The 22,390-nt window shown below is 39.5% G+C and overlaps 1 protein-coding gene across 3 annotated transcripts in view; it reads left to right on the top strand.

The window, feature by feature from the left end:
* fancb (FA complementation group B) overlaps nt 1-22,075 on the top strand; it is a 32,052-nt gene extending 9,977 nt beyond the window's left edge. For all 3 annotated transcript variants that reach the window (XM_072260692.1, XM_072260690.1, XM_072260693.1), the window contains exons 3-9: nt 357-512; nt 993-1,091; nt 8,954-9,082; nt 9,761-9,927; nt 13,051-13,508; nt 19,293-19,521; nt 21,254-22,075. In XM_072260692.1, the coding sequence (XP_072116793.1) occupies nt 357-512; nt 993-1,091; nt 8,954-9,082; nt 9,761-9,927; nt 13,051-13,508; nt 19,293-19,521; nt 21,254-21,692 (1,677 nt within the window). In that variant the 3' untranslated portion in view covers nt 21,693-22,075. The remainder of the gene's footprint in view (nt 1-356; nt 513-992; nt 1,092-8,953; nt 9,083-9,760; nt 9,928-13,050; nt 13,509-19,292; nt 19,522-21,253) is intronic.
* Nucleotides 22,076-22,390: the final 315 nt, after the last annotated feature.

Raw genomic sequence — 22,390 nt, 5'->3', positions numbered from 1 at the left:
GCAGATTTTCTGTTGTTTGTGATTGCATTACGGTATTAAAGTTTTGTTTGTCATCTTTGCCAAATAAGGAAAGAATCCAAAAGTGGAGAAGGGTGGCATGATAGTCAAAGTGACTTCATTGTAAAATGATTTAGTTGCCTGGCCAGAACAGTACAACATTTGTCAAGTTATTTGTACTCCTTGGACATTAAGATTCCATAAGTAAGAATGACAGATTTTTTTAAAAATAATTTCTGCAATTTTTCAAATAACGTGCTTTATGTTGGTAATTTATTGGTTTAAATAGCAGTCCCTTGGATAATTGCATGAAATTTAAGATGCATTTAGTTATATGAGTTACCTTTATTTTACTTTAGGTTGTTGCTGTTTGGGAAGACATATGGTCAATACAGTTGGATGATTTCTTAGGTATTGGGACCGAGCAAATTTTATTGTTCCCTAGGGGATGTTCCACTAGTGAAGATTGTCTGAAAGATTTTCTACTGACTGACCTCGGCGAATATAGCTACAGAGTAAGTTAAAGATCTCTTATTTTAGAATATTTTTGCTATTTTCTATTAAGCTTACTCAATCTTCAGCTCCCTGTTGCCTTCTACCCTTCATTTTTACACAAAGTTCAAAGAGCTACGCCTGTGTTGCAAAAATGTGGTAGATTTAAACATTTAGTCCATGCCATGATGATGGCTACTCAAATTAGCAAACTATTAAAACTGACGCTTCGAATATTTTCATTTGAGAATTTAATAAGTTACACAAGACTTAAAGCATTGTCTCTTGTCGAACATAATTATGTATTATATAATGGAAGTGGGCTGAAGGCATCTTTCAATTTTTCCATAATTCCTTATGACATAGAAGAATTAATGCATAAAAGTAACAGTTTAATAAGTTTGCATGCGTAGCAGGTTCACAGAATTAGGAAATGGGGTATTTCTTGACATTTCCACTTCCACAATCTTCTAATCTTTTTTAAAAATATTTTTGTGATTTAGGCTAACTCTGGGCTTGCCGAAGACAAAATAGTGCAAATTAATAACACAGCAGATGTGAACCGTCACCACACAGTTCAAGCCTTGGAGGCAAGGCTGCAGGTTTGTAATTTTAAGTAAAATATTTGTGTTTGAAAAATGTTCAATATTCCGGGATGCTTATTTGAATTGTACTTGATAACAATGAAAACTTGAGTCAGCAGAGGACATTGCTGTTCCAGAAACTATAATGTAACATTGGGATCTAGTCAACACACACAAAATGCTGGAGGGACTCAACAGGTCAGGCAGCATCTATGGAAAAGAGTACGGCTGACGTTTCGGGCCAAGACCCTTTGGCAGGACTGGAGGAAAAAAAAGTGAGGAATAGATTTGAAATGTGGGGGCAGGGAAGAGAGAAACACAGGGTGACATGTGAAACCTGAAGGGGGAGAGTGGAAGTAAAGAGCTGGGAAGTTGATTGGTGAAAGAGATACAGGGCTGGAGAAGGGAGAGTCTGATAGAAGAGGGCGAAGGCCATGGAAGAAAGCAAAGGGGTGAGGAGCAGCAGAGGGAAGCGATGGGCGGGTAAGGAGATACGGTGAGATAGGGAAAAAGAGACTGGGGGGGCATTACCAGAAGTTTGAGAAGTTGATGTTCATGCTATCAGGTTGGAGGCTACCCAGATGGCATATAAAGTGTTGTTTCTCCAACCTGAGTGTTGTCTCATCACGACAGTGGAGGGGAGCATGGATAGGCATATTGGAATGGGAACAGGAAGAGGAATTAAAATAGGTGGCCACTGGGAGATCCTGCTTTTTCTGGCGGCCGGAGCGTAGATGCTCAGTGAAGCGGTCTCCCAATCTTCCAATATACAGGAGGCCACACTAGGAGCACCGAACACAGTATATGACCCCAACAGACTCAGAGGTGAAGTGTCGCCTCACCTGGAAGGACTGTTGGGGGCCTGAATCGTAGTGAGGGAGGAGGTGTAGAGGCTAGATGCAGGTGTCACACTTGTTCTGTTTGCAAGGATGAGTGCCTGGAGAGAGATCAGTGGGGAGGGACAAATGAATACAGGAGTTGCGTAGGGAGCGATACCTTTGGAAAGCAGAAAGTGGGGGGGTGGGAAAGATGTGCTTGATGGTGGGATCCCATTGGTGATGGCGGAAGTTTCAGAGAATTATGTAATTATGCGCTGGACTGGAGACTGGTGAGGTGGTGGTAAGGACAAGGTCAACCCCATGCGTGGTAGGGTGGCGGGAGGATGGGGTGAGAGCAGACGCGCGTGAAGTGGAAGAGAGACAGTTGAAGGCAGTGTTGATGGTGGAGGAAGGGAACCCCCTTTCTTTGAAGAAGGAGGACATCTCCTTCATTCTGGAATGAAAAGCCTCATCCTGAGAGCAGATGTGGCAGAGACGATCGAATTGAGAGAAGTGATAGCGCTTTTACAAGTAACAGGGTGGGAGGAGGTATCGTCCAGGTAGCTGTTTGACTTATGCAAATTGATAACACAAGCAACTAAACAAATGTGGCAAAAGACTAATTTCAACAAATACTCTTCTTTTGAAATATCCTACAGGAGTTACTTAAAGGAATTCAAACAAAACCTACTCATGGTTCAAGAGAGGAATAGAAAATACTGCATTTATTTAGAAATAAAAAATTACCCATATGTTGTCAAATAAGATTAAACTACATCCCTTTGACTCCTGTTTAAAAAAAAATACAGATTAAACTTCTCCATTTTTTGGAGATGTAGAAATTTCTACCCGTTAACTCAGCTTAGGTTTTGTTTTGGAATTGCATCTTTTCTTCAAAGAAACAGAGTAAAAGGTTTCTGATTTAATTTCAGGATCCTGATTTAATGACATACGTGTAATTGTACACAATATAAACATATACTGTGTTGTTTAAAATACAGTGGATTCCAGCTAATTGGGTCATCGTTAATCAGGGCGGCTGCTTATTTGGGACAACTCTTAAAGAACAAAGATTCATCAAGATAATAGCTGGGAGAAAGAGCTGACTCCCCGCCTCCCGGATGGCCACATCTGCGCCAGGTGCGTTGATCTGCAGCTCCTTAGGGACCAAGTCAGGGAACTGGAGATGCAGCTCAATGACCTTTGTCTGGTCAGGGAGAGTGAGGAGGTGATAGAGAGGAGCTATAGGGGCCTCGGGAGACAGATAAGTGGGTAACAGTCAGGAAAAGAAAGGGCAAGAGGCAGATACTAGAGTACCCCAGTAGCTGTCCCCCTTAACAATAAGTACTCCTGTTTGAGTACTGTTGAGGGAGACGGCCTACCTGGAGGAAGCAACAGTGGCCGCACCACTGGCACGGAGTCTGGCCCTGTGGCTCAGAAGGGTAGGGAAAGGAAGAGGATGGCAGCAGTGATAGGAAACTATAGTTAGGGGTCAGACAGGCGATTCTGTGGAGGCAGGAAAGAAACATGGATGGTAGTTTGCCTCCCAGGTGCCGGGGCCAGGGTTGTCTGTGATCGCGTCCACGATATCTTGAAGTGGGACGGAGAACAGCCAGAGGTCGTGGTACATCTTCGTACCAAAGACATAGGTAGGAAAAGGGAGGAGGTCCTGAAAACATAGGTAGGAAAACGGGGTTAGGAAGGAATTTGAGAAGCAGGACCATAAAGGCAGTAATCTCAGATTGCTGCCTGTGCCATGTGAGAGTGAGTATAGGATTGGACTGAGGTGGGGGATAATTGCCTGGCTGAGGGACTGGAGCAGATGGCAGGGATTCAGATTTCTGGATCATTGGGTCCTCTTTTGGGGCAGGTGTGACTTGTACAAAAAGGACAGGTTGCACTTGAATCCCAAGGAGACGGACCATTATCCTGGCGGAGAGGTTTGCAAAGGCTATTGGGGAAAATTTAAACTGGAATTGCTGGGGGGTGGGAACCGAACTGAAGTGATGAAGGAAGAGGCGGTTGGCTCACAAATAGAGAAAGCTTGGAGATAGTGCGAGAGGGAGGATGGGCAAGTGATAGAGAATGGACGCGCTTAGACCGATGATTTCAGATGTGTCTGTTTTAATGCAAGGTGTATTATGAACAAAGCAGATGAGCTTAGAGTATAGATCAGTACCTGGAGGTATGAAGTTGTGGCCTTTACAGAGACTTGGATGGCTCAGGGGCAGGAATGGTTACTTTGAGTGCCAGGCTTTAGATGTTTCAGTAAGGACAGGGAGAGAGACAAAAGAGCTGGGGACGTGGCACTGTTGATCAGAGATAGTGTCACGGCTGCAGAAAAGGAGGAATTTATGGAGAGATTGTCCACTGAGTCTTTATGGGTAGAAGTTAGGAATAGCAAGGGGTCAATAACTCTAATGGGTGTTTTTTATAGACCACCCAATAGTAACAGGGACATCGAGGAGCAGATAGGGAGACAGATTCTGGAAAGGTGTAATAATAACAGGGTTGTTGTGGTGGGAGATTTTAATTTCCCAAATATTGATTGGCATCTCCCTAGAGCAAGGGGTTTAGATGGGGTGGAGTTTGTTAGGTGTGCTTAGGAAAGTTTCTTGATACAATATGTAGATAAGCCTACAAGAGGAGAGGCTGTACTTAATCTGGTATTGGGAAATGAACCTGGTCAGGTATCAGATCTCTCAGTGGGAAAGCATTTTGGAGATAGTGATCACAATTCTATCTCCTTTACCATAGCATTGGAGAGGGATAGGAACAGACAAGTTAGGAAAGCGTTTAATTGGAGTGAGGGGAAATATGAGGCTATCAGGCAGGAACTTGGAAGCATAAATTGGAAATGTTCTCAGGGAAATGTACGGAAGAAATGTGGCAAATGTTCAGGGGATATTTGCGTGGGATTCTGCGTAGGTACGTTCCAATGAGACAGGGAAAGGATGGTAGGTTACAGGAACCGTGGTGTATGAAGCCTGTTGTAAATCTAGTCAAGAAGAAAAGAAGACCTTACGAAAGGTTCAAAAAACTAGGTAATGTTAGCGATCTAGAAGATTATAACATTAGAAGAACGAAATTAGGAGAGCCAGAAGGGGCCATGAGAAGGCCTTGGCAGACAGGATTAAGGAAAACCCCAAGGCATTCAGCAAGTATGTGAAGAGCAAGACGATAAGATGTGAGAGAATAGGACCAATCAAGTGTGACAATGGAAAAGTGTGTATGGAACCGGAAGAGATAGCAGGGGTACTTAATGAGTACTTTGCTTCAGTATTCACTACAGAAAAGGATCTTGGCGATTGTAGGGATGACTTACAGCAGACTGAAAAGCTTGAGCATGTAGATATTAAACCTGCAGCATAATACAGGCCCTACGGCCTACAAAGCTGTGCTGAACATGTCTTTACTTTAGAAATTACCTAAGGTTACACATAGCCCTCTATTTTTCTGAGCTCCATGTACCTATCCAGGAGTCTCTTAAAAGACCCTATTGTATCTGACTCCACCACCGTCGCTGGCAGCCCATTCCACGCTGTCAGCACTCTCTGCATAAAAAAACTTACCCTGACATCTCCTCTGTACCTACTTCCAAGCACCTTAAAACTGTCCTGTCATACTAGCCATTCTGATCAATGCCTCTCATCATCTTGCACACCTCTATCAGGTCACCTCTCATCCTCTGTCACTCCAAGGAGAAAAGGCTGAGTTCATGCAGCCTATTCTCATAAGGCATGCCCCCCAATCCAGGCAACATCCTTGTAAGTCTCCTCTGCACCCTTTCTATCATTTCCACATCCTTCCTGTAGTGAGGTGACCAGAAATGAGCACAGTACTCCAAGTGGGGCCTGACCAGGGTCCTATATAGCTGCAACATTACCTCTCAGCTCCTAAACTCAATCCTACGATGTGATGAAGGCCAATGCACCGTATGCCTTCCTAACCACAGAGTCAACCTGCACAGCAGCTTTGAGTGTCCTATGGCTCGGACCCCAAGACCCCTCTGATCCTCCACACTGCCAAGAATCTTACCATTAATACTATATTCTGCCATCATATTTGACCTACCAAGATGAACCACCTCACACTTATCTGGTTTGAACTCCATCTGCCACTTCTCAGCCCAGTTTTGCATTCTATCAATGTCCCGCTGTAACCTCTGACAGCCCTCCACACTATCCACAACACCCCCAACCTTTGTATCATCAGTAAATTTACTAACCCATCCCTCCACTTCCTCATCCAGGTCATTTATAAAAATCACAGAGAGTAGGGGTCCCAGAACAGATCCCTGAGGCACACCACTGGTCACCGACCTCCATGCAGAATATGACCCATCTACAACCACTCTTTGCGTTCTGTGGGCAAGCCAGTTCTGGATCCACAAAGCAATGTCCCCTTGGATGCCATGCCTCCTTACTTTCTCAATAAGCCTTGCATGGGGTACCTTATCAAATGCCTTGCTGAAATCCATATACACTACATCTACTGCTCTACCTTCATCAACGTGTTTAGTCATATCCTCAAAAAATTCAATCAGGCTGGTAAGGCACAACCTGCCTTTGACAAAGCCAAGCTGGCTATTCCTAATCATATTATGCCTCTCCAAATGTTCATAAATCCTGCCTGTCAGGATCTTCTCTGTCAACTTACCAACCACTGAAATAAGACTTACTTGTCTATAATTTCCTGGGCTATTTCTACACCCTTTCTTGAATAAGGGAACAACATTAACAACCCTTCAGTCCTCTGGAACCTCTCTGGTCCCCGTTGATGATGCAAAGATCATCACCAGAGGCTCAGCAATTTCCTCCCTCAGCTCCCACTGGCCTGGGGTACATCTCGACCAGTCCCGGTGACTTATCCAACTTGATGCTTTCCAAAAGCTCCAGCACATCCTCTTTCGTAATATCTGTATGTTCAAGCTTTTCAGTCCACTGTAAGTCATCCCTATAATCGCCAAGATCCTTTTCCATAGTGAATACTGAAGCAAAGTATTCATTATGTACCTCTGCTATCTCCTCTGGTTCTGTACACGCATTTCCACTGTCACACTTGATGGGTCCTATTCTCTCACGTCTTATCCTCTTGCTCTTGACATACTTGTAGAATGCCTTGGGGTTTTCCTTAATCCTGAGTAAATGGACTTATAGAGGCATGAGAGAGGAGCTGGCTAAAGTTGATTGGAAGGAGACACGAGCAGACATGACGACAGAGCAGCAATGGCTGGAGTTTCTGGGGGAAAATTCGGAAAATGTAGGGTAGATACATCCCAAAGGAGAAGAAATATTCTGAAGGCACGCTAATGCAACCGTGGCTGACAAGGGAAGTCTGACAGAACTTAAAAGCGAAACAGAGGGCATAGAATAGAGCAAAAATTAATGGGAAGAAAGAGGATTGGAAAGCTCTGAAAAGCCAACAGAAGGCAAGTAAAACAAGCCATAAGGAGATAAAAGATGAAATATGAAAGTAAGCTAGCCAATAATATCAAGGAGGATACCAACATTTTTTCAGGCTTAACATGTAAAAGAGAGGCAAAACTAGATATTGGACTGCTGGAAAATGATTCTGGAGAGGTAGTAATGGGGGACAGGAAATGGCAGATGAAATAAGTAAGTACCGTTTGTATTTTGCATCCATCTTCACTGTGGAAAACAGTAGCAGTATGCTGGAAGTTCAAAAGTGTCAGGTGGCAGAAGTGAGTGCAATTGCTGTTACTATGGAGAAGATACTTGGAAAGCTGAAAAGTTTGAAGGTAGATAAGTTACCTGAACCAAATGGACTGCACCCCAGGGTTCTGAAGGAGGTGCCTGAAGAGATTATGAAGGCATCAGTAATGATCTTTCAAGAATTACTTGTTTTTGGCAGGGTTCCAGAGGGCTGGAAAATTGCAAATGTCACTCCACTCTTTAAGAAGAGGGTGAGACAGAAAAAACAAAATTATAGGCCAGTTAGCCTAACCTCAGTAGTTGGGAAGGTGTTAGAGTCGATTGTTAAGAGTGAGGTCTCAGGGTACTTAGAGACACAAGATAAAATAGGCCAAAGTCAGCATGGTTTCCTTAAGGAAAAATCTTGCCTGACAAACCTGGAATTCTTTGAGGAATTGACAAACAGGATAGGCAAAGGAGAATCAGTTGATGCTGTGTAATTGGATTTTCAGAAGTCCTTTGACAGGGAGCCACACATAAGGCTGCTTATCAAATTAAGAGCCCATGAGATTACAGAAAAAATACTGGCATGGATAGAGGATTGATGATTGGCAGGAGGCAGAGTGGGAATAAAGGGAGCCTTTTCTGGCTGCTGGTGACTAGTGGTTTTCCACAGGGGTCGGTGTTGGGATTGCTTTTTATGTCAATGATTTGAATGATGTAATTGATGGCTTTGTGGCCAAGTTTGAGACAATATGAAGATAGATGGAGGAGCAGGTAGAGTTGAGGAAGCAGATTAGAATGGGCAGAGAAGTGGCAGATTGAATACAATATCAGGAAATGTATGATCATGCACTTTGATAGCAGGAACAAAAGTGCAGACTATTTTCTAAATGAGCAGAAATTTTAAAAATCCAAGGTGCAGAGGAACTTAGGAAACCTCATACAGGATTCCCTAATGGTTAACTTGCAGATTGAATCGGTGTTTAGGAAAGCAAATGGAATGTTATCGTTCATTTTGAGAAGGCTAGAATATAAAAGGATGTAATGCTAGCAACACACACAAAATGCTGGAGGAACTCAGCAAGCCAGGCAACAGTAATGGAAATGAGTACACGACGTGTCGGGCCGTGACCCTTCAGCGGGAGAAAAATGTTCTACCCCTATGCTTTATCATTTATTCATATATCGTACTTTAATGCGTTACAGAATATATTCCTTCCTTACATACTTACTCAACTAAAGTCGCCTGAGCACTTAAACTTTAATTTGAGAAAATAGAGTTCTAGGGCAAATTTCAGAGTGCCAACATTGAATTTTGGATATCTTATATTAAATAACATCTTTGCATATAGAGCTGTTGTAATTTGCCCTCTCAATGTGGATATTTTTTGTTCACTCCTTTTAGTCAGGCTTGACATCTCTTAAAGAGCTGAAGCATCTGCTAAGAGCCAAAGAAAGAGTATTACTTCTGTCTTCCAAGGCCTTAATAAATCTTATGGAGGGAAAACATTCCCCGTTACCCAGTGCTGAAGAGGTAAGAAACTTACAGGCATTAACAACAAATAACGTATTAATGAGGCCTTTAGCTAATGGGTGAAATGTTGTACTGGTATCTTGTGTCATTCCATGAATCTTCATAAAGAATAATAAATTTAAATTGCATATTAAAAACCCACCTCCCAGAGAACCACAACCGTGTCGTAGGGTTTGGAAGTTTGCGTGCCTCAAGAACCTGGAGAGCTATGTTGGTCAGAGTCAGGGCCTTGTGCTTTGACTCTTGATAGGGTCACCCATGGCAAAAAGGTCAAAGGATAGAGGCCAGACTAAGAGCGGTCTGCCAGTCCTCCAGGTTCGGGGGTTCAGCTCAGGGCTAACAACCCTGACTGGCCAAAAACATTACTAGGGAAACAATAATGAAGAATCCTTCTATATCTGTGTGCGACTAAGGACAGAAGGAGATGGAGGACCTTCATTGATGCCCTAAGCACCAATGGCGTTACGGGCAGTAAGTAAGTATTAAGAATCACACTGTGACTGAATTTGGAATTCTTTCAGTTCATTTGCACAAATCATCAGTTGCAATATTTGTACTTCATCTGTTGCCAGTTGTCAATTTATAATGGTTTTAAAGTATCATAATGAGGCTGTTTGTTGCAAGAAAGTAGAATTCAATCTGATCATTATTAGCAATAAAACCTCTGTGTCTCCATAGGAAGGTTTAGTTTCTCTCTGGCATGATGAGGGTACTGACCTACAGCTCTCCACAGAAAAGATTTCCTCTACCGATCAGACATTAAATAACCCAGTACAGAAGATCTGGCAACGTGTAGTAGATGACAGCTGGATAGTAGGAGTACAAATATCTGAATCCACCACACTGTAAGTAAATTTAGCAAAAGACGAAATCTGATAATCACCAGTGGCCAATGGAATTAAATTTCCTGGGAGTTAGAAAAGGATATCTGTAGTCAGTGGAAATGATTGTATTATGCATAGTTTCTTTTTATTTTATTTTATTACCTTACAATGAATTGTGAACACCTTGATTATAAAATATTACTAAAATATGTGTGACACAGTTCTAGAGTTGCTATTTCACAGTTCCATCAACCAAATTCAATTTGATGCTGTCTGTATGCAGTTTGCTCATTCTCTTATGACTGGGTTTCCTCCTCCAGCCTGAAGACATGCAGATGAATAGGTTAGGCATCTGTTAGTCTCGTGAGACCACGGATTTGAGCCTTGGAAGGTTTCCAGGGCGCAGGCCTGGGCAAGGTTGTATGAAAGACCAGCAGTTGTCCATGCTGCTAGTTTCCCCTCTCCACGCCACCGATGTTGTCCAAGGGAAGGGCATTAGGACCCATACAGCTTGGCCCTGGTGTTGTCGCAGAGCAATGTGTGGTAAAGTGCCTTGCTCAAGGACACACACACTGCCTCAGCCAAGGCTCGAACTAGCGACCTTTGAATAGGTTAATTGGCCACTAAATTGCTACTTGTATATTGGTTAGCGGTAGAGTCAGCCTTGTAGTTAGTGAGAATGTGGAGAGAATTTTTTTTAAATGCGTTAACGCAAGATTAGTTAAAATGGCTGATTGATGATAGACCTGTTTCTATGCTTTGTGTTTCTATGGCTATGTGGATTCCTCCCAAATCCAAGAATGTGTTGATTGATAGGTTAATTGTCCCATGTAAATAGCTATTATTATGTAGAAGAGTAGAGTCTGGGGAAAGGACATACAAAATGCTGGACGAACTCAGCAGGTCAGGCAGCGACTATGGAGGGAAATAAACAGCCAACATTTCAGACCGAGCCTCTTCATCAGGACTGTAAATGAAGAGGGCAGAAGCCAGATCAGAAAGGTGCAGGAGGGGAAGGAGTACAAACTAGCAGGTGATAGGAGAGAACAAATGAAGAGGAAGGAAAGTGGATGGAGAGGGAGAATGAAATAAGCTTGGAAGGGCAAGGGGAACCCTACCTTTGTTATGGCAGTGGGATAGTGGGGTGAGAACGGATGTGCAGAACATGGAGGAGATGTAGGTGAAGGCAGCATCAATAGTGCTGGAAGGGAAACACAATTCTTTGAAAAATGAGGGTGTACCAGATGACCTAGAATGGAAAGCCTTATCCTGAGAATAGATGCAATGGAGACAGATGAACAGAGAGAACGGAATGGCATTTTTCCAAGTGACAAGGTGGGAAGAGGTATAGTCAAAATAACTGTAAGAGTCAATAGATTTGTAAAAGTTATCAGTAGATAGTCTATCCTCATCTCTGCGGGCAGGGAAATCGAGGAAGGGGAGAGAGGTGTCAGAGATGGATTGAGGGCAAGGTGAAAGTTAGAGACAAAGTTGATGAAATTGATGAGCTCAGCATGGGTGCAGGAAGCAGCGCCAATGCAGTTGTCAATGTAGCATAGAAAGAGTTGGGGAGCATTTCCAGTGTAGACTTGGAATACAGCCAGTTCCACATAGCTGATGAAAAGACAGACATAGCTGGGGCCCATGTGGGTGTCCATGTCTATATCTTGGGTGTGGAAAAAGTGGGAAGAGCCAAAAGGTAAATTGTTGAGGGTGAAAACCAGGTCCATGAGATGGAAGAGACTGGTTAGGTCTGTTGTCCAGAAAGAAGTGGAGAGCTTTAAAGCTTTTCGATTGGGGGCGTAGAAGTGTATAAGGTCTGGACATCCATAGTGGAAATGAGATGATCAGGGCCAGGGCATGTGAAGTGTCAAGATGTAGATAGTAGGTAGGAAGGGACTGAACCGAAAGGGACAAAATAGAGCTGAAGTATGCGTATATGAGTTCAGTGGGGCAGGAGCAGGCAGAAACAATGAGCCTGCCAGGACAGTCAGGTTTGTGGATCTTGGGTAGGAGGTTGAAATGAGCAATGCAGGGTATGGGAACCATGATGTTGGTGGCAGTAAATGGAAGATTTTCAGAGGCAATGAAGTTGGTGATGGTGTGGGAGATAGTGGCCTGATGCCCCTTATTGGGGTCCTGTTCAAGGGGTAAGTAAAAGGAGATACCCCTTGTTGAGTTGCCATTTGGCTTCAGCAAAGTTGATCAATTCATTCTTCTTGGCTACAGATAGCAGAGGAATGAAAAACACAAATATTCTTGGTGGGCATTTCAAAAAAATGCCATTAAGTGTGCTATATTTAGTATGATTACTTGAGATTCTAGTTTTAGTAAGTGATATAATTCTTGAAAATTATATTTCTGCATCTTTTTTAATATACAAAACACTATATTGGAAGTATAATCAATGGTTGTAGAACACATAGAGACCTTTCTCGGTCCTGAAGAAAAGTTTTGGCACAAAACGTTGACTGTTTATTCATTTCCATAGATGCTGCTTGACCTGCTCAGTTCCTACAGCATTTTGTGTCTGTTACTTTGAAGCAGACCTTTTTCCATTCTGTGTCAAACCATTCTACATATGATATGTTACTAGAATAGAAGATATAAATATTATGTACGCGGTAAAAGCTCAGTTGTCCAGCTGCCAGGTAATCAAGCACAAGGGTTACTTGTTAGTCAGACCAACCACATTCTCTATTCTGCCTACAGTGCTGGCCTGTCTGTGCCTTAGTGCTGCCCCTGCATCAACCAAATCACTCCCGAGGCAATGTCTGTGTTGGCTTGGCAACTCCCTCTACGTTACCTTTACAAAGGTTTGGTTGCTCCTTTTGCAAGATCAATTACTGAAGTCTGCCGGATTGTAAAATGCCAGTGAACTGAATTTATGCTGTAATAGATATTTTCAGTAGAAATTGCATAATTTCTGTATTTCCCCAAGTGTTCTCCTTCCTTCCTTATTGTTGTATGCTAAATATTTAGTTTTGTTTTTAACCTACTTAACAACAATAAAGACATTAAATATCAGTTTCTAAAGGACTCCAGTGAGAATTCAGACAGGTTGTTATGATAGAGCTGTTTCTTGAACCATCTTTTAGTGGTCACTGATTAATTAATTTGAACCTTGTGTCTGGTTCTTTCCAGAATATTTGATTCTGTGAGTTTGTCACTAGTGATGGATCCTGACCCTCTAAATACTACTGCAATGATTCACTCTCAAAGTAAAGTACTGAAGCTAAGAAAACCTGGAACATCATCATTACTTCCTCAATGTCCAGTAGAGCCTCCATTAAAAAAATCAAGACTGGACTTACAAGATACAAAAAATTTGAACAGCTGCCATATGGAAGATCCATGTTTTCAGATTTACAAAGATCATACACAGACCATCACAGTTGCAACAAATCTTTCTCCACTGCTGGTTTTCAATAATATTCACTGTTCTGTGTTACTGCATGGTATGATGATGGGTTCTAACCAGAAAACTGAATTATCAAAAATAGAAAGTATCTCACCATGTGGGACGGTATCCTTAAACCTGGAGGACATCTGGAATGAAAAGTATACAACAGTCTTAATGCAGAATCCTTCACTATGTACAGGTAACTTTAAAGTTTCTAAAATTAATATTAGTTTTTGTAAAAGTAAGGATTTTTTGTTATTTATTGAGCTGCCTGAAATGACTGACATCGAAAGGTCTTTCTTTATCTGATGGAAAAGGTTTGAGTGGTGGAGAAACACTGGCATGAGCAGGTTGGGCTACAAGGTGTTATACATTCAGTGTACTTTATTAGGGAACCCAATCTGCCTGCATCTACCTGTATACATAATTTAACAGCCTTGAAGTTTCTTTATCAATTTAATGTCAGACCTGACAACTATGCATCAAGTCTCAAAAGTTGTAAATCAATTAAGAAGCTATTTTAAAATTATTGTCAAATTTCTCAAGTTTTAGTTTTACAGGCAATAATGGATACTGGATTATGTTAGCTAGCAAATGTCTGTATCTATACTTGCCCAGAATACCCATTATTTTGTAGACAAGTCATCCAGGGCTCCCATTTCTTTTTTTTAAGCTTGTTTATAAATATAAATTAAGATCAATCATGCAAACTTACTGTCCCCTGCATTTATAAAGTTTGTCTTCAGTGTGAATATATTACCATTCTTCAGGAAAGTACACTGAAAAGTTACGCACTTCCAAGAGGTATCATTTCACCATAGGGCCACATTCATGATTATTTTACCTGAGAGGTCAAGTTTGAACCCTTCTCTGTGTAATAATAAAGAGTGTGCAAAACTGATACTTTCCTCATTCATTAGTTGGATAAGGTAACCTGTTTTCACAGTCAAAATAAATTGGACTTGACAACTTTATGTTTCCCATAAGTATTAATTTAAAGTAACATTTATTTAGCAGTTGATTATTAAATTGGAGACTAAATAAAACAGTATTAAAATATGTCTCATTATATATTTGTTTCATCTCTAAATATTTCAATTTCATTTACAGTAGAATAATTTCTGATTTCTGCTGTTAGCCTAAAACTAGTGAGCTAACTTGTAAAGCACTTGATCAACTTCATTAACATCCACTAATATGTTATCAGTTGGTTGCAGATTTATTTTTTTTGTGGCTTTTGTCATATCTTTCATAACATGCATCTCGAAAAGACTGCATTTTATAGAACTTCTGTTGCTTGAAGTAGACTTGAAAATTTCCCCTTCACTGAGCAAATTATCTTTCTATTTCCTTTCATTGTGTCAATATTGAACATGTACTTTTTCTCTAATAAAACAAATCCAATTTGAAATCTTGGTACAGAAAGGATTTTAAATAATTTCATCTATGTCAGGATTGAAATACCTTAGCTTTTACATTTATTTTTAAAAGCTTTTAACTGACCTGTAATAGGAAATACATCAGTACATAATACATAAATATGACTGTCTAGAGTTGTACTTATTGATAATTTCAGTAACCATGTAGAAAAGAAAACAATTAATATGAAACCATTTCTTTGACTGGAATTTTGTACAAATTTTGCTCACGATTTTCACCATATGTGGCTGGAGATGGAATTCACAGACAATATTCTGTTATATTTTTATTTGATCATCTGAGAGTTAAGTCTAAGACTTTGTTCACTGTGTTGTCTTCCTTTCTTAAATGTTTAGGCACTCAAGGGAGCAAGAGCAGCCTCCAATGCTCTGTCCGGAATGCCTATGAACTATTTTTTAAATAAATGTATGTCAATTTTTTGTTTGTTAATCATAGTGAATCTAAAACAGTGTGACAATGAGAGCATTAGTTAAAGGAGATCTAGCACACATTATGTTACAGTTCTTTTTCTGAGAATAATTACATTGGTTCTCCTTCACCATTTTAAAAAGTTAAAATAAATCTTTGAACATCACTAACTCCCAATCTTAAATCTATTCCGATATTTTCTTAAATAATTTAAGCTCCTTAAAAGCAGTCATTGTGTAGTTTTTAGTTTACATTTCAGGAAAATGAAATATTTTAACAATTTTTAAACCAGTAGCGAAAGTGACCATCTTGTTATAGCAGCTAACTGGGGGCTTTATTGTTTATAAGGAAAATTTGTAATCATCCCTGATTTAACAGCATTTCAAATAGTTGTCATTACATCTCTTTTGTTAAGGAGCCTGACCAATGTGTTAGTTATGGCTTTGTTGAAAGTACTTTTATTTTATAATAGGTTGTGAGTTCAAATTAAAGAAGAAAGCAGTTTTGACTTTTTAGCTAAGTCATAAAACACCGGTTTGTCCTGATCCAAGCACATAGGTGCAGTCTATCTCAAAAATAATTCTTTAACCATGGATTTTGTCTACTCTTCCTACTGTCTCGGAACAACAGCCAACATAATTAAAGACCTCTTCAATCTGAGGCATTCTCTCTCCTCCTCCTTTTCATTTGGCAGAAGATACAGCACCTTGAAAACGCACACCTGTGAGCTTAAGGACAATTTCTCTGCTGCTGTTATAAGACTAGTCAAACTTCTTGTACGATAAAGAAGAATTCTTGATCTTGCAAACCACTTCAACGTGGCATTTACACCTTATTATGCAGCTGCACAGCTCTTTCTAACTGGGATAGCCAACTCGCATATCTGCAAATGGCTGGGGCTGTCTCGGTGTTTTCAGACACTGACCTCTTCGGGAAGAACATGTTGCAGCCGCCACAGAGATCCATCAGCCTGGGGTACATGCAGGACAAAACTCCATTGGTCATTGAGCTGAGGGAGTCCATGAACCCGCTGGTGAGGAGTACCAATCCCCCAATCCATACTGACCATAAATGGAGAGTTCAAGCTGAAGAAGACCAGGCCATACAGAACAAATTAGAATACTGTCAATACTACTACAGTATTATAAAACTGGTATTAGTTCCTAATAGATATCAATGGAAGAATTTATTGCTACCATTTTCTCTTAATTGACTGTACATGAACCAAATCAGCGCAGGCACCTAGTGCAGGTAATGGACTGACTTCATTGCCTTCCTGCATGAAGTCAAAGTAAAAAGGAAAATGATAAAAAATCACTGCTTTTTGAGTCAGCCCAAATGGATAACATAACACAAGCATATGCAATGGATGCTGTAAAAACTGTTCACGCTATAATGGTCATTGGCTGTTTCTGGCATCGTCAATTATGCTTGAAACCACAGTGAGCAAAACAGTTCTGAATTGTCATAGTGTTTATTTCTTGCCAACTATCAGTGACAAAAATCACTGCTTTTTGAACACAAACACATGCAACTGACACTTTAAAAACTGTTCACTCTAAGCATGGTCTCGAGTCTTAACAGCTATGCAAGTGCACACGACTAGCACTAGTTGAAAACTGTTCAGCAACAGTCTTTCAAATCTATCAGTTTATATTATCCACTTCTGATTAAGTGAAGTGAATGAAGCAGTAAATGATAAAAGCATGTGTAGTGATATGGTTATTATTTCTACTGCTATGCTGTGACATTTTTATTTTAGCAGTTTTCTGCGAAAGCATTTTGCTCTGCTAGTAAGAATGTTTTGGCTTTGGCTAAAGATAGGAGTCATGTTGTCCAACTTAGGAATGTTGTGTCAGCCATTTGAGGTCGTCATGGTACTTATAACTTACTGCCTAGTGGGATGTCATGGAACATTCAGGGGGGCTGGACAGGATCAGATTCTGGAGGACAGTAGTCCGGCATCTTCCAGCAAGGCTGCAGAGCGGGGCACAAGGGAAGGTGCAGAATGGTGCTTGAAGGAGAGAGCCCATTGTAAGAAGTGCTTTATTTAGATAAATAGTTCTAAGGAGGAAGTGACAATACTCCTGAGTTAGCCAGTTCATTCGAGATGGTCTTCACAGGAAGTTTGAACTGTGACTGGTGTCTTTCACACAGAAATGGGATCAGCATGTGAGTAAAGTGATACACCCAACTACTCCTGAAATGAGCTCCAACATTTATGTGCACATTGGACTGGTTTAACTGTAATGGGCCTTTTTATTCTTTACTTTTCCTGTTAACTGTTTGATAAAGTTGAAAAATTGGTAAATATACTCTCTGTATAATTTTATGTTGGTGTACAATCTGTCATTTCTTGGTGACCTATCATCCTGTATGGGGCAGTATTTACACAGCATTCACGACAACCAATGCTCCTTAACTTTCATCTTAACTTTCGTATTTGGTTGAACCCCAAATCATGCTGACTCGAGCATATATTGCTTATGAAAGGTGGCTTTCTCACCGCTGAGTCATGTGGCTGTTAGCAGAGTTAGCTAACAAGCAAAGTCTGTATATGAGCCCAGTGAGGGGTTGCGCATGAAATGAAAGAAAATAAGATGTTTGTAAATAAAATTTAAAATCTAGCAGCATTGTATAGTCTGTTAATGCACAATAGTTTTCATGATTTTTCAAAAGAAAACAAAATAGATTGAGACTGATTAATTTATTACCCTCATTCAAGTACACAGTGTGCATCATTTTCTGATTGGAAAATGAACCTTCAGCTGACAACTAGAATTGCTCTAGGACCTTTTGGCATAGTGGTTAAATTCTGATTCATTTTATCTAAATTATTTCAGATGCATTACCTGTTTAAACAGCTTCAGTTTTTGTAATTAATGCAATGATTTTTTACTTCACCTTTTTGTAAACTTTCAGGCCTCCCAGATGAGCCAAAACAATTTTCAAATGAAATACAAAAAGTGAGGTTTATTCTAATAGGAAACAAAATTCAATTTTAAATAATCCTTGGGTTTGGCTATGATTTAGGTTTTATGAAACATCACTTATAAATTAGCTGTGTTACTGCTGCTATTATCCTTCTCAGTAAGACTTCTCTTAGAAAAAAATTGCCTACTGTTGTAGATATTTTACACTATTGTAAATTTTAAATAGGCCGTGTCATGAGCAGTGTTGTTTTCTTACGTTTTGTTACTGTGCAGTGATTAACTAACCTGGCAGACTTATGTAAAAAATTCTACTATCTGATTAAATATTTCTGTCAAGCTCTCTTACAGTTTACAGAATTCGGTATGCCACATTTTCAGATTAAGCTTTCATGGAATAACTATTTAAATATATTGATAAAATACAGTGGATTCTGGTTAATTGGTAAATAATTAAAAAAGTTAAAAAAAGTAACTGAATAACAAATGATGTATTTAAATGAAATCCAAAACAAATAAGCACAGTTCCAATAGAACTGTAAAATTGTGTATTAGTTCCTAATAGTTATCAATGGAGGAATTCATCCAATGTAGGCAATGAACAAAATAAGTGCAGATAATGGACTGCCTTAATACAATATTATTGATAATTGCATCCTCCAAATCTTCATTTTCATTATAACAATCAAGGTGATTATCAATGCCTTCAAATTCTTCACAGTTCCTAACTTGCTGAAGTAGTGAAATCATTTCATTTTTACTTCCAGCTGCTTCTGGCATGTCCAAGCCTCATTGCATGAAACTGCAGTGAGTAAAACAGTTCTGAATCGCCTTACTGCTTATTCCTTGCCAGCTATCAGTGACAGATACTACTGCTTTTTGAACACAAACACACGCAACTGACGCTATTTAAAAACTGTTTGCTCTAAGTACAGTGAGGCATCTAACAGCCATACAAGTGCGCACAATTGATGCTGGTTAGAACATGTTCAATAACAGTCTTCTGTCTCAATTAAGCAGCAGATTGGCCCAAATAAACAAAGAAAATCCCAGCTATCTTCTCAATTGTTCTTTATAAATTGTCCCAAATAAACAGCTGCTCCGATTAACCAATGGCCCATTTAACTGGAATCCACTGTATTAATCATGCATTTATATGTCTGTCCCTCAATTTATTCACTTGAATTATATTTTTATTTCCTTAGACGAGGCTGCAGAAGACATTTATGCTATTATAGCCGCTTCCCAAAGGTCATTCTTCAGAATATTCTCCCATGATTATACACTTCCTCCAGTGAAAGATTGGCTATTAGGTCCAATGCAATGTGAGCCTCTGAAAATCTATCCAGCATATTGGCAGTGCTTAAAAATGGGGTTTCTCCTTAACTGGCATCTCCAAAATCCCTTTAAAGGAATTTTAACAGTGATATGGAGGTAAGGTTCAGTGAGATTTTGTTTTCTACAATAGTACTTAATAATATTTCTTTCTCATTTGCTTTTTATTCTCAAGGTAGCAAATTTGCCGTAATAAACATGTTACCATGCCATTGAAATATTCAGAATGATTTTATTGCTACACCAGCAATACAGAAATTTGCAGAAATAAATTATTATTTCATCATTGTAGATTTTTTTGCACAGTTGCAATCTCCTTTTAATTTGTCAGGGAACGCGTTCCTTAAAACAACACTTTTGAAAAGTCAGAATAAGTTATATCAAATGTAATTATACACACAGTGGCCGCTGAGTTTATGTTTGTGGTCTTCTGCTTTTGTAGCAGAAGACCTTCAAGGTTTGATGTGTTGTGCATTCATTGCCGCTGTTCCGCACACCACTGTTACAATGTGTGGTTATATGACTTACTGTTACCTTCCTGTCAGCTTGAACAAGTCTGGCCATTCTCCTCTGACCTCACTTATTAATAAGGCATTTTTACCCACAGAACTGCCACCCACTGGATTTTATTTTTGTTTTTCACACCATTCTGTATAAACTCTAGAGACTGTTGTGTGTGAAGGTCCCCTGAGATCAGCAGTTGCTAAGATACTCAAACCACCCTTCTGGCACCAACAATCATTCCACAATCTAAGTTACTTAGATCACATTTCTTCCGCATTCTGATGTTTGGTCTGAACAACTGAATCTCTTGAACATGTTTGCTGCCACACGATTAGCTGATCAGCTATTTGCATTAACAAGCAGGTGTAGAGGTATACCTAAAAAAGTGTCCACTGAGTATACATGAAATTGTCTTATACAGTATGAATGATTTTAAGGAATTATTGTCATTATAGGATAAAAGCTCATTTAAAAACAGCATTCTCTTTTAATGTAAGATTTCCTCAGTATTGAAATGGATGTTGAGTAATCTTGGAGAGTGGGGCTGAATTACACCTCTTTTGACAAGTGAAATACAGCACAAGAATTTCTGGTATAAGACTGAAATAAGCTTTCCCCTTTTGATCCTTTGTTTTTAATGTTCACCAAATCTATTAATAAAATAAATAATCCCTAGTAAATAATGTTCCTTATTCCTCAGATACCTGTTCTTTAACTGCAGTAGAATGTACTGCTGTACCACACAAAATAGGGTTTTTATATCAACTGTTTAATTTCACAGTAGTCATTGAAAAAAAATTGAGAATCCTTAATACTGATGTAACAAGTTCAGTCATGCACCCTTGTGCTGTCTTTCACTTGTTGAAAGATTGTAATTCAGCCAGTTCATCTCTCCAAGATGATTCAACGTCTATTTCAATACTGAGGACATTGTACGTTATAATAGAATGTTGTTTTCAGCTGAGCTTTTAAATTGTATTTATTTGTTCATTCAGGTGCATGCATAAAAAATAATCCCATGATATCTTGAAGGGGAAGACGGCATTCTCCTGGGGTCCAAACCAATATCCATCCCTCAGCCAATGCCAAAAAAAAATCATTTATCTCATTTGCTGCTTGTGGGATTTGGTTGCAGATTAGACAGTGTAAAACAACAGTGACTGCACTTTGATAAAAAATGTATTGCATTGGCTGAATAACATTTTGGAATCTCTAGAGATATTGAAACAAGTTATATAAAGTAAGCTTTCTTTCTCTACTTCTTTCAAGAATAAATTTTCTTCAACCTCTATCATCAATTTATAATTTTCTAATTTTATTTTCCTAGGAATAAATCAGTTTTGCTGATGTTCCTTCGTAGTCTTATTGAAATGCTTACACAAGGTTGTGAAGTAACACACATGAGTGCTGGAACTGAAGACCAAATGACAGACGTTTTGGGACATGATCTTGAACAAGAGGCACTGGCCTTCAGAAATCGCATTATTTCTGCAATTGTAGAAGCTGAGAATGAATTCACAATGAGAGCTAAAGCAGAGAAAAAAAAGAACACTTTTCTTAGCACTCCTCTGTTAGACAATGAGGCAAAATTACAGGAGTACAGAGAGAAGTTCAAAGTCGAACAAGAACAAAGTATTTTGGGGATGAACCTGTCAATCACAGTTCCTCAGTATAGAGAAATAACAAAGGAGCTGACTAACATGCAGCTGAACACTGATAGCTCTGCATGGAGGCTCAGTAGATTCCACACTTCATTTTCTGTTTAATAATTGAGATCTAATTTCCATGAATTCAACAGAGAAGTTAATTTGATTAGACAAAAAGTGCATATTTCTTTCATCCTTTCTGCTGTTTTCATCCCTTGAAATGCTGTTGTAAAAAGTCTTTGTCCTGTCTCCAGAACAGTTTTCATGCTCATGTAGAGCTGTGTGCGTTGTTGTCAATATAACAAGCTTCTCTATTTAGTTACTGCTTTGGAAATGGGGAGGTTGTATGAGAGGTTGGTAATTGAGGAAGATGGTAGGAGAAACCTAATTGTTAATAGGTGTTAAAATACTTTTTTTTTAATTGTATTTTTGTCTTAATATATATTGTAGTTCCTGTTGGTATTATTTGCATCAAAGATACAAATGCTACATCAAAATTAAATTTCAATTCTGTTTAATCCTTTCTATTCTCAGACATTATCAAGTATACAATTTAGAGTATTTATTGGATCAGATTGTGCTGATCCAGGCATATGCCTTGCAGTCACTATTATCTTTAACTCCACTAACACTCTATGTATTAGCAGCTACATGGTTTCCAGTGTACATTTCCAAATACCTGTGGTCGTATACTGGTTATTTCTTGAGGTCCAGTAGACCGCGTATGGTAACTGTGTTTCAGGTAGAATGAACTAAGATCCTGCCAATGGATTACTTTACAGGTTTCTGTCAGAAGGCCTCTTCAGTCCTTCCAATAT

This window comes from Mobula birostris, chromosome 6, assembly GCF_030028105.1.
Source record: "Mobula birostris isolate sMobBir1 chromosome 6, sMobBir1.hap1, whole genome shotgun sequence".
Taxonomy (NCBI): Eukaryota; Metazoa; Chordata; class Chondrichthyes; order Myliobatiformes; family Myliobatidae; genus Mobula; species Mobula birostris.
The sequence above is the reverse complement of the archived record's forward strand: the minus strand, read 5'-3'. Positions and strand labels throughout refer to the sequence as shown.